The sequence below is a fragment of the Halichoerus grypus genome, chromosome 1 (genome assembly GCF_964656455.1).
Source record: "Halichoerus grypus chromosome 1, mHalGry1.hap1.1, whole genome shotgun sequence".
NCBI classification, from domain to species: domain Eukaryota; kingdom Metazoa; phylum Chordata; class Mammalia; order Carnivora; family Phocidae; genus Halichoerus; species Halichoerus grypus.
In genome coordinates, this window is record NC_135712.1 from 59,250,679 (window position 1) to 59,263,863 (window position 13,185).

Sequence of the window (13,185 nt, forward strand, 5' to 3'; positions counted from 1 at the left end):
GTTGGCCAATTGTTTTTAAACTACCTTATCATTTATTAAACGTGGTCAAGTAGCTCTGGATCCTTGATCCAGGATTTTGAAAAATCCTGTAGAATCCATGCCTTATAAGAAATAATAAGAGTCACTTTCTTTCCAAGGTGCCATTTTTATTAAAATATTTGGAACACTTATTACAAAAATAATACATGCTCTTTATTTAAAACTTGCAAATAATATTTAAGTATATAAAGTAAAAACTGAAAGTTCCCTATACCCCTGATCCACCCCACTTCTCACTGAGAGCCACTGTTAATGGTGTTAGGTTTCTCCCTCTGGATCTAGTTTTATTTCCTGCATCTTTCTTTTTTACCTAACACTGTATCTGTTTTAACCTCAGTACACACAGAGATATTTTATCCTTCCATGGTATTTCATAGAACAGATGTGCTGTAATTTATTTCTTTACCAATAGACATTTAGGTTGTTTTCACTATTTCATATATGAAAACATGTTTTTGGCAATGATTTTTGTACACATATCTTGGCACATTTGTCAGAATATTTCTCTTGACTAGATTTCTAGAAATTGCATTAATGTGTCAAAGGATCTCCATGTTTTACATTTTAATACATTGTATTCATTTAAAAAAATTTTTTAAATTTTTTCCTGAGTTTTTCATTAGTTTAAATTAGCTCTATTTTTTTGTTTCTTTTAGTTCCAGTTTGACCTCTAGAAAACTGCTGACATGGTTTTGGAGAAGCTGGAGAAGCCCCTCTACAGAGGACTAAAGAAGCTGAGAAACCAGTGGGAGGGAAGATTCCAAGCTCATCTGTGAAAGCCACACAGCTCCAGGACCATCCCTGCATCCCTGAGAAAATGAATCAAAACAGGTAACAGAAGTCAAGAAAAATGGAGAGGGCAGGGTGTTCAAAACCACACGAAGAAAGATTTTTTAAAAATTAAAACCTTCAACAGTCATTTTTTTAAAGATTTTTTATTTATTTTTGTGAGGGGGAGAGAGAGAGAGGGAGAGAGAGCATGGGGGGGGAGGGGCCGAGGGAGAAGCAGACTCCCCACTGAGCAAGGAGCCTGATGCAGGGCTTGATCTGAAGGCAGATGCTTAACTGACTGAGCCACCCAGGTGCCCAAAACCTTCAACCTTCAGTCTTAAATGATGCAGTAAGATGTGCCTATTCATACGTAGATCCTTATCTCCTTAAATATAAAATAATCTTATGTGGCAGTATTTTTAATATTCTAACTTCTTACAAACTTCAAGTATTTCATGACTTTAGCCTTCACACTTCTCACAAAGACTTCTGCTCATCAAGACTAGAGACAACATTTTGCCATAGAGAGTGCTTTCAACAAATCTCTGTAGAGCTGTTCTCCACTGTCCAACTCTCTTGTCACTTGACTTGAGTGAATACAGAGATAAAGGACAAGGGAAGGGGCAAGGCCCTGTTAGCTTTCAGACAGCCCCAAAGAAAGAAACGTATGAACATTTTCATACTCATGGCTTTCAGAGACGTCTGAGAGACTCTGTGCACTCATTTCTTTTTCTTTTCTCTTCTACAGCTCCCTCCACCTTGTTCTTTGAAATAATCCTGAGACGGCTTAGTGACACAGCCTATGGGCAGATGTGTGGCGGACCTTTCTTCTAAGTGCGCGATAACCGAGAGGTCTCTCTCCTACAGGAATTCTCAGATGCCAAGTACGATGTTTCCTGTGACCTAATGATTTTCCGTGGTAGTTCTATTCGAGAGGTCTTTTCCCTGTATAAGTTCTTGGATGTTGACTGAGGTGGGCAGGTGCAAAAGGTCTTCCCACATATCTTACGCTCAAGGAGTTTCTCTCCAGCATGAATTCTTCGATGCTGAGTGAGCGATGAGCCGCAGCTTAAGGCTTTCCTCTACTTATTGGGTTCAGAGTGTTTCTCCCCAGCACCACTCCTCAAGTGTCAAGGGAAAGAAAAGCTGTTTCAAGGGCTTTCCCACGCTATTTGCACTCAATGTTTCCTTTCTCTAGTGTGGATGGTCATAGGCCGGACGAAAGCAGAGTGGTAGTCAAAGGCCTTTCCACACTCACTGCACTCACAGGGCTTCTCTCCAGTGTGACTCCTGGTGTGTTATGTGAGGGAGAAGCTGTAGCAAAAACCTTCCCCACATTCTTTACACTCATAGGGCTTTTGTGCAGTGAGGGTCTTACCGTGTTGGATAAAGTCAGAGTGGAAGGGGAAGGTCTTTCCACATTCACTGCACGTATAGGGCTTCTCTCCAGTGTGAATCCTCCTGTGTCGAGTTAAGGAAGAGTCATAATGAAAGGCTTTCCCACACTCTTCGTGCCCAAAGAGTTTTTTGTCATTGTGGGTCATGTAATGCTGCACAAAAACAGTGATAGCGGAAGGTCTTTCTACATTCACTGCACTTAGAGGGCTTCTTGCCACTGTGGATCTGCTGGTGGAGTGTGAGGTGTGACCTCCGGTTAAAGACCTTCCCACACTCTATGCACTTATAGGGCTTCTCCCCAGCATGAATCCTCATGTGTCAAGCAAAGTCTACCTTTTCACATGTGGCATTCCTAAGGCTTCACTCCAGTGTGAATCCGCTGATGTCGAACAAGGAGGCAATTCTTGTCGCACACTTTCCTGCATTCTTTGCATTTGTAGAGGGTCTTCCCTGCATGAACCAGTGTCTTTACTTGGTGCCTGTGAGTCACAGTCATGAATAGCATCTCCTGCAGCATCTTGCTTCTGGAAAACCCTTGAATGCAGACTCTCATCTGTCCCCAACCTGTTGTGTTCAAGGCTCATTTTCTCCAGGAGGGCCTCCTTGTGGGAGACTGTAACTGGTCTCAAGTGCCTTTCTGCATTTCCAACAGCCCCCCTGATCTCTGGTTTGCCCCAGCAGACCTGCTGGCTTCCTGAGTCTTCCCTGAAGCAAGACCTCCTAAGACAAAGCGGGCTGGTCTTGGGTTTAAACTGTAACCTGGACAGGTGCTTCAGCAAAGACCTCTCTCTGTCTCTTACCGGTGCTTCAAACTGTGAGGTTGACACTGGTTTGGGAATTGAATGCTCCAGTGAGACCAGGGGTCTGCAGGTCTCCAGCAGTACTTCCCAGAATAAGGCTCTCTGGGCCTGGTCCAGCTGCCCTCATTCCTTCCAAGTGAAGGTCATGGACAGGTCCAAACACTGCTGCCTGGAACACCACCACAAGCTAACAAGACAGAAGGTGCACACAGCACCACTTCCACCAGCGCAGAGCGTGCCTGCAACTACAGATACCAGAGAGCACTGCGCCCAGCCACAGCTTTGGGACTACAAGTCCCAGGGGGCTTCAGTTTCACTTTTTTTACTTCTGGTAACTGAACCCTCAGTTACCCTGGAAGGAAGGTCATACATGTGGTAGGATGTGCGCTCCAGTTGGGCCAGGGAGAACCTCCAAACACGCACTCAAATATGCATGTGAACATGCATTCAAGGAATTTGGTCATACAGGGAATGGGGCGAGTCCTACTTGCCATTCTATTCTATGCACTGACCCACATAAAACTGTACACAGGGGCTGGGTATTAAAGTCAGTCCAGTCCAAATACCGGGTGTTGGAGAAGGCATGGAAATTCAAGATCTCTTATGTTGTGTATGGTTCTGTCATTATTAGTAAAACTGCTTTGAAAAAGTTTGGCTTTGCTTCCTACCAGTCTTTCCAAAGAGAAGCTTTTCCACGCGTTCCACAGGAGACATGTACAAGAATGTTTACAACAGGGGTGCCTGGGTGGCTCAGTTGGTTAAGCAGCTGCCTTCAGCTCAGGTCATGATCCTGGGGTCTTGGGATCGAGCCCCATGTCTGGCTCCCTGCTCAGCGGAGAGCCTGCTTCTCCCTCTCCATCCACCTGCCACTCTACCTACTTGTGCTCTCTCTCTCTCTCTCTGTGTCAAATAAATAAATAAAATCTTTAAAAAAAAAAAAAAAAGAATGTTTACAACAGCAAACACCTGGAGGGAGTCCAGGAAAGAGGGTGGATAAATGGCTTCTCCACAGAATGGAACACTACTCAGCAGTCAGAGACTGTTCTAGACTAGGCTGTAGCAGGGAATTGGAAGCATCACAGTTGACATTGCAGAATCCTGGAAAGCTAAGAGCCCAGCAGTGCCAAGTCCCTCTGGAACTGGTGAGGAGTGGAGGCCATCGTGGGGAGGATGGTGAGAGCAGTTTGAGCAAGACCCTGATCCACTGTCCTCCCCCACCCAAGCTGGAACTGGTTATGACCATGAAGAGTGGATCTTGGAACTAGAGAAGGAGAGGCTAATTTGAAGGTTCTGGTAAGCAGTAGAAAGAAGAGGACTGAGGGTCATTGACACTCTGAGTGTTGGGACTTCTGCCTGTTGTTGCAGCTGTTTTGAATGGTTTCTGAGAGTATGGCCAGCTCAAGACAAGAGAGCTAAAGATACCACCATTACAGGACCCCCAGTGAAATGGCTTGACAAGGTGACTTTCAGCCAATACTTAAACTTTGTTTTATTTTTCTGTCTTCTGTGTTGGCCAGAGCCTCCATCTACAGTGTTGAAGAGAAGGGGTGATAGCAGATGCTCTTTTCATTTTCCTGATGTCAAAAAATATATAATATTTCATAATCGAGATTGTGTTTTGTATGGATTTGTGTTGATATCACCTGCTTGATCACTTTCAGAACATATGTAAATATTAGGGTTAGAGAAATGAAGGACTAGACAAACACATCACCTGGGAAAAGCCTGTAGAGTTTTCTCATCCATAGAATTTGTCGGAAGTCAGTGCAGTGAGGATACAAGGCAGAGAGGTCAACTGTATTCTCTAGACAGTGGGACCCTCCCCAGAATGGGAGGCAAGAGTAGATGGCCATGACGAAGGCAGCTATGCATGAGCTGGTCTGAATACATGCTGGACTGCCTTGCCCAGGACAGGTGACCCCATTAGTCTTAGGATGCTACACATTTGAGACAGAGTTCTCTCCAGCAGTGGTTCTCCAAGTGTGGTCCTTGGTCTCAGTTGCATCCACTTTTAAGAGTTCAAGAAAGACTGACCACTAAATATTGACATCATAACCATGATAGTGTGGGCAATTACAAAATGAGTTAGCTTTGCTTCTTGAAAAAGTCTATTTTTTTTCTTTAGTGAATCTATCTTTCAGTATATGGTTTCAATAATATACAGCAGTTTCTGAAATGCTTAATATTTGCAGTCATTTGAGCCATCAGTAGCAATGCTTTTAAGTAGCCTGAGTATCTTAGCCAGGAGTTGGTACAAATTAGGTCACATCAGAAGCTATGCTATACTCAAAGTCAGCTACTAGCAGTTCTCAAGGGCTTCTCATGAGGCTCCTGTATCAGCTGGGGCTACTCCAGTCGACAACCATTGTGAGTGCAGACTGTCACCTGCACATTTTGGTCCTCGGACACACCCATGGGGAGAGTGTCCACCACTATTTGTCTGCCTCTCTTTAGCACTGTAGTCCATGCATGAATATAGACTTTTTCTCTCTTAGACTAGTCCATGAGTTTAATAAGACTTTGCTGAAGGCTGGGGATGGCAAGGGGCTTCTGTACAAAGAATAACTTACAATCGACTACTAGCTATGATTGTTCTTAAAGCCCTCAGTTCCTAATCTGTCCTCCTGGGGCCTCCATAGGACTGCATTTCTGTTCAGAGCACATTCTTCCCCCTTAAGGAAGAACCCAAGTTTTCTCTAACACCCAGAAACACCTCAAACATGCCTTAATTCCCCAGAATCTAGGCCCAAGTCAAGGGGCAGGGAAAGGAAGGAGTTTCCTTCTCAACTCCATCTTAGGCCTGTCTTCCCCATTTTCTGTTCCTGCCTTTTACTTTTAAGGAGGACTGATTGGTGTAGTATCTACTTCCTTTAGTGGAAACTCTGCCCCCATCCACACAATATTACCTTATGTTTCCATTAGTACATCCCTTTAGGACAAAATAGAGCAAAATTTATATAAAATATACATACTTACTCTAATGGGTTGATTGCATCTCCTGCAAAAGATGTTGAGGTTCTAACCCCCAGTACATATAAATGTGGTTTATTTGGAAATAGGATCTTGGCAAATGATCAAGTTAAGATTGAGGTCATTAGGGTAGATCTTAGACTAATCTGACTTGTCCTTATAAAAAACTCAGAAAAAAAGAGCTGCTTTTATTAAAAAGAATGATTATGATGGGAAAGAATAATGTTTTCAACAAATGGTATTGTGACAACTGGATCCATATGCAAAAGAAAAAAACTTGGATTCTTACCTCACATTATACACAAAAATTTACTCAGAATGAATCATAGACCAAAATGTAAGAGCTAAAACTATAAAACTCTTAGAAAAAAATAGGTGTAAATTTTTGTAATCTTGGTTTAGGTCATGGCGTCTTAGACATGACACCAAAAGCATGAGCAACAAAAGAAAACGTAGATAAATTGGGTTTCATTCAAATTAAAAACTTCTGTGCTTCAAAGGATACCACTGATAAAGTGAAAAGATGATCCACGGAATAGGAACAAATATTTACAAATTGTATATTGACAATTGTATAACTTTTACAACTTAATCATCAAAAAGCAAAAAGCCCAATTAAAATGGGCAAAGAATTTGAAAAGCTATTTCTTCACAAAGGATATACAAATAGCCGATAGCACATGAAGAGATGCTCAATGTCATTAGCCATTAGGAAAACGAAAATCAAAACCACAATGAGATACTATTCCACACTTAGTGGGATGACTCAGTTGAAAAGACAATAACAAGTATTGGCGAGGACGTGGAGAAATTGGAAGCCTCATACACTGCTGGTGGGAATGTCAAATGGTGCAGCTATTTTGGAAAAATATTCTGGTCGTTCCTCAAAAACTGAAACATGGAGTTACCATTTCAACTTTCCCAAAGGCTAGGTTATTTTGTTTTAAATAACACCTGATATAGGACGTCCACAGTGTCATCCAGGCAGCATTTCCACAAGCTCCGAGGGGATCTCCTTCCAGAAGCCCTGAGTGAGTGGAGATCATCGGCCTTGCAACTGTTTGAAGAGTCTAAATCCATTCTCAGAAAGGACACACTTCTGCAGACAGGGTCTGCTGAGGTCCACGTTTGTCTGCTATGCAGATAAAATTCCATAGGACCACACAGAATATTTAGCTTCTTGGAACCACAGCAGATCCATGACCTCTACTTCTCTGTGGTGTCCACTTCTTCTAGAAAGTGTTTCCATGTGATGAACTTTCCACTGGTGAAGGCTGTGTTTCACCTATTCTAAAAAATACGTGTTTTATTTTCCAGATCTGTTCTGTTGTCAGTTAGCAGAAATAGAAATGTTCTCATCGTTTCAATTTAGAATCTGATTCCCGGATCCAGAGATAGCAGCAAAGGATCACGGTTCCTTCCCTAAGGAGACCTGGAGCGGGTTATTTCCACCCGGGAAGTCCCTGAACATGGTAGGATGCCCTTCTACTTCTTTCCCACTCTGCACCAGGTCCTTCATAGGTTCATCTGTGCTGCTTAGCCTGGAGTCTTCTCCAAATTTATCCTATTCAAATGTTCACGCCAGAGAGATTGTCTCTCACCTGGTCAGATCTGTCTACCATGGCTCTGCATAAAATACCAAGGGGGAGGAAGAAAAGGAACTTACAGTGTGAAAACATTCAGGGCCTTGCTGGGGAGCCAAACCTCCTCGCCCTTTTTCACTCCGTGCTGATAGAGAGTAGGGGAGCAGAGGGGCCAGGAATAGGCCTGGGAGATGGAAGAGAACCAGAAGGCTCCCAGCCCTGCTCAGAACCTCCCTCAGCTGCTGCTAACCCTGCACCCCATTGCCCGGCGGGGCACCCACACCTGCCCTCAGGCACACCCACAGATTTCTTGAATGCAGCACAGTCCCACCCCTGCCACGACAGCAAGCCCGCCTGGCTGCCCTTTCAGGGCTTCAATAAGGAGATGGGGGAAGAGCAACTCCAAAACCTGATGGGGCCCTGGGCTCTTAACAACAAGGTCTCCTGACCTGCAGGCAGGGAAATGAAAATCAAAACAGTGACTTTTAAAGAGACTGACAGGAGTGATATATTTCACTGCTGGCACATATTCTGCCTCCAGAAGAAAAGTCCAATGGAAAAGAAAGGTCTTGACATGTTTTTAGAGGTGAGTTCAAACAGCTTTAAGCACTGGGGTGTCTTTGGATTGCTCCCTTCCCCCAGCCCAGGCTCCTACAGGAGGGAAGCATGGGAGCTTAAGACTCTATTTAAAGCGAAAGGAAACAAAGAAACAACTAAATCTCCCCAGGCACTTCTGGTGGCCAGCCAGATTCTAGAAACTTGTTAACTCAATTTTCTTCTTCCTCCTGTTAGAAAGTACTCATCCTTTCCAGACTCAGGTGTGATTTCTTCCTTCACCTCTTTGCCTGGGCCTTGCTTCTGCCTGGCAAGTTTTTATTCCTTCTCTAAATGTGTGAGGCCCACCTAAAATGCCCTTCCTCTATAAAACGTGGATTCTCCTTGATTCTCCACATTAGGAATAACTCTCCTTCGTATCCCTATGTGGTCCCTAGTCCTTTACCCTTTGTCCCACATCACTTTTCGCCTTCTGCCTGGTGATAAGGCTAATGTTGTGCTCAACCTGACTCTCCCCACACACCCCCAGCTTGCAAGAGCAGGACTCCTGTTGAATTCATCTTTATATCTCCCAGAGTAGGAAACACTGTGCCTTGCATGTGGTCCTCGAGTGAATACACGTCTTGTCTAATTTGATTCCTTTTGTAATTCAGAAAAAGGTGTTTTATACCCCCTTTATTATTGAAGTATAATTGTCATACAATATCCTATTAGTTTTAGGTGTACATCATAGTGATTTGATACTTTTCTACATTATGAAATGTTCCCCACAAACGTCTAGTGACCATCTGTCATGGTAGTAAGCTATTATGGCATTACTATGTTCCTGTGGCCCAAAGAGGAGAACGACCTGCCCATGTAGAAGTCATTTACCACTGCTTATTGCTTTAGGCGATATTCAGTCTAAGAGACAACAAAGAAAAATACCAAAACATAAAACTCAGTGAGGTGTAGCCACTGGTTCTTTGTTTGGGACGCCAACTTCCCTTTGTGTGGGACAGCTTGGTTTCAGCCTCACCAAGGAGCAGCCCACTTCCAACGCAAAAGCCAGTTGTTACTCCTGCCAGTTAGGACCAGCTCCTCTTCCTTCACTGCTGTGGGAGTTGCCTCTGGGCCCTGGAGCTGTGGTAACGAGAGCTGAACACCTGCTTCTCAGATGCCCAGTGGATTCTGCAGTCCCTCCCCATGGTGGTTGCTGTAGGGAAGGATGATTTTCTGTTTTCCTCAGAAAATATTCTTTCTGACTGGAGGTTTCCCATGTGCTTCATGTCTGTTCTACTTGTCTACCATTTGCTGACAGGTTGCCCGACTCCTCAATTATTCATATATGTATATATAAATAAATAAAATTTATTTATTTCTTCGTTGGCATGTTTCCCATTACCGGGCCAACAGCAAATCCTTCACAGGTTGTCATGAGATGTCAAAGTCTCACTCTGTATTAGCCCACTAAAAAGATTCAGGACTAGGAAACCAGAGAGAAAGCTTTACTGTTTCTTGGTCTAGGAGGGTTTGACAACTCAAAATGGGGAGGTCTAGGTCTGAGATAGGATTGACTTGCTGGATAACCTCGGGAAATTCACTTTACTCTTCAGTTTCTTCATTTGGAAAATGAGGGATTAGCTCACATTATCTGGATCTATGAATTTCCCCCTCACCAGTTTTGGGCTATCTCAGTCTTCAGTGAGACTTTGGGATATGGGACATAATGTCTCCAAGGGTGAAAAAAATGCATAAATCTCAGAATAGGAAGGAGATATTAAAGAGAAAATGCCATCAGAAGCAGAATTCATGAATTCATAAAGCCATAATTACATTTATAACTCCAATTTGGGATTTAAAGAACAAATATCACATGGACCACTGTGTTCTATTTTAATTCAATATATCTCAGGATTCCCCACCTCAAAACTCTCAAAGTCCTTAACCACGCTTTCCCAGTCTCAGCTGTCCTAGGCTTCTTATTTTCTTATCCATTAAAGGCTGCTCCATATGGTTGTCCAAAGCTGCCAACTTGAATTCTCTTCTATCAGTGACTGGACAGGTATGGCTGTTACTAGTTGAGACCTTCAACTGTCCTGAAGATTCTTTAGCCACCCTTTCACATGGGAGTAAATGGAACTCATCTGGGAATGTCCTAGAACTGTTTTGACCTTTGGTAGAGATAGGACTGATTACTTGTGGTGCTGCTCTCTGGAATTAGCCTGATACAAGACAGCCTGATTTATTCCAGTCCACTGTCTCTCTAGATTCTTCATAAGACAGTGCTCAGTTTTATAGGTTTTTATTGTGCTCACAGTTTGAAATCCTTCCCTAGGAGTTGATAGAGAGTAGCTCACACCAACATTCAGAGTACATCTCAGAACCCAGAGTAGCGCTTCCCTGGGGAACACTCTCTTCAACATTTTCCATAATAGAAGAGTATAAACCCAACTGGGGTGGTCCCTAAATATTTCTCAAGAAGCCTCTTTGATTTATTCATTAAAGCTTAATTGATGGACTCTGGTTCTGGCCAAGATAGGATAGCTCCATTTCTCACCAGTTCTCCCTCTTATAGCTAATAAATTTCTCACATAACACAACAAACACTAAGAGACTCTGGAAGGTAAAAGGAAAAGATGTATTGTTTTGAAACTCAAGACTCGAGAAATGACACAATGGTGAGCTCCCTGGGTTTGTTTGTTTGATTTTGCCTCCAATATATCCCAAACTGGAGGATGCTGAAGTCTTCAACCTGAAACCCCCAACAGGCAACCAAACCAAACCAAATCAAACCAAAACAATAAACAAACACAAAACCCAAGAAAATTCTTCTTTTTTTTAGCCAGAAGAACAGCCTAGTAGTATAGAAAATCTTTTTGATAACCACCTGGCTTACTCCAGCTAATAAATAGCCAATATGCTGGAAAAAGAATAATCAATTTGTGGTAGTAGATGTATAAAGTACAAGAGTGAATGAAGAGAGGTAGACTGCAGATGTAAGCAGGGCCTACACATGTGGGGGAGCTTGAGTGTTAGATGAAGCACTGAAAATCTTTGGACTCTATTTTGTAGATTGAGAGGCACTGCAGATATGATTTAAGGAAATAACAACAGGTTCATATTTGAGTTTTAGGTGGATCACACGAAGAGCTAAGAGGAGGCAGCTGAAGTATTCCAAGTGAGAGATGATGAAAGCTTCCATTTCAGCAGGGACACTGGAGATGTGGAAGTGGGGGAAGATTCCAAAAATTTAAGGACTTGGTAATTGGATCTTGGGTAGTGGTAAAGAAAACCTAGGTGTCAAGAATGACTTCTAGGTTTCTAACTTGGATGACTGTTTAGATGGATGCCAACAACTAAAATAGAGAGCACAGGAATGAGTGTGTTGGGGGGTGGAAATGTTGCATTCAGCTTTGAACATGGGGAGTTTTAGGTGCCTGTGGGTCACCCAGGTAGAGAATTACCCCCATATCATCAGTTGTTCAGGTCAGAAGGGAGTCTTAAAGTAGGAAGGGGAATAGATCTTTGTTTCTATTTAAAGTTTTTGCTCTCACCAGGATCCAGTATCCAGGATCCAGGATCCAGATTATGTCTAAGGGTTGGGAGCTAGGATGGATCCAAGTGACACATGCCATTCAAGAACTGATAGGAGTAGAGATTCTGAGAACTGAGGCTTTGTTCCTAAATCAGACTGCCAGTGCCTTATGCTGTCTTCTTATACGGAGTCTCGTCTCCTGGGCATTCCAGTCTTTTCAGCAGATTTTCCAGTCTGTCTTGGAAGACCTGCCTCACCTGGGTCAGACATACGTAAATGCCAATTTTTACCATAAAAAGAAGGGGCTAATATTTTGAGATGGGAGCAGGGCAAGTGGCATGCAAGTTAGAATATTGGTAGCTCTGAGATACAAGAGTGACAGATCTGAGTCCAGTAAAATAGCTCAAAAAAAGGAAACAGAGGGCCTCACAAAATCTTCCAGGTATGATGCAGAGATGGGGTGGGGATGGAGACTACAGGAGGTCAGGACTTCCTATGACCTGGCACAGCCGTCAAGTTAGTGAACAAGGATCCACTACACCAAAGTTGGAGTGTTTGGACCACAAGGAAAGATTCTGAAGAATTAATGAGGTCAGAAGGCAGGTGGGGCCAGAAAAGGACCATTTGGTTCTTATAAACCCAAGCCACCCTCAAGAACTAGAGAAGAACCCACAAGACTGAGAATAACTATGGTGTTCATCAAGCTCTTTTCCTTTGGGTCAAGATGACTGAGTGGTAGGCAACTTTATAGATGATATGGCTGAACTATAAATAACTTACAGCAATTAAGAAAATGGCCCAACATTCTTTGAGACTCCTTCCATTGAGAGGTGGGGTCTATGTCCCCTCCTCTCAAATCTGGGCAGGTTTGTCACTACTTTGACCAAAGAGGTAGTGCTCTGTAACTTTTGAAGCTAGGTCATAAAAAGTCATGCCTGGCTCTCTTGAGGTACTAGCATCCATGTAAAATATCTGACCACCCCAAGATGGCCAGGAAGAATATGCCATGTAAAGGCTCTCTGGTCAATAGGCACAGTTGAGCTCAGCCTTCTACCTATCCTCACCAAGATGCCAGATATGCAACTGAAGCCATTTTGGACCCTCCAGACCATCCCATCTGCCAACGGAGTTCCAAGGAATGACATCAGTGAATGCACCAGAAACAAAACACTTACTCATATGGCCCAAATTGTATCCCCCTGCCAAATTCAGATGTTGAAATCCTAACCACCAATACTTAAGAATATACCTCAGACTGTGACTATATTTGGAGAGAGGGTCTTTCAAGTGGAGATAAGAGTAAAATGAGGTTACGTGAGTGGGCCATAATCCAATATGACTGGTGTCCTTCTAAGAAGAGGAGATTAGGATGCAGATGCATACAGAGGGAAGGCTGTGTGAAGGCCTATGGAGAAGATGACCACCTACAAGGCAGGAGGAGAGGCCTGTTAAGAGAATATTTTCAAAAGCCAGTTTATTGGTCTAGTAGGCTTTTATTCAATGGTTTGTGAATCAGGCAGCATCCAGTCTAGAAGCTAGAAAGGAGCTCCGA

The 13,185-nt window shown here is 43.2% G+C and overlaps 1 protein-coding gene across 1 annotated transcript; it reads right to left on the minus strand.

Moving 5' to 3' along the window:
• Positions 1-1,988: 1,988 nt before the first annotated feature.
• Positions 1,989-2,792, minus strand: ZNF80 (zinc finger protein 80). Its single transcript, XM_036107137.2, is given in 4 exon segments — positions 1,989-2,373; positions 2,375-2,557; positions 2,559-2,669; positions 2,671-2,792. Coding segments are annotated over 4 exon segments (801 nt in total).
• Between the last annotated feature and the right edge of the window lie 10,393 nt (positions 2,793-13,185).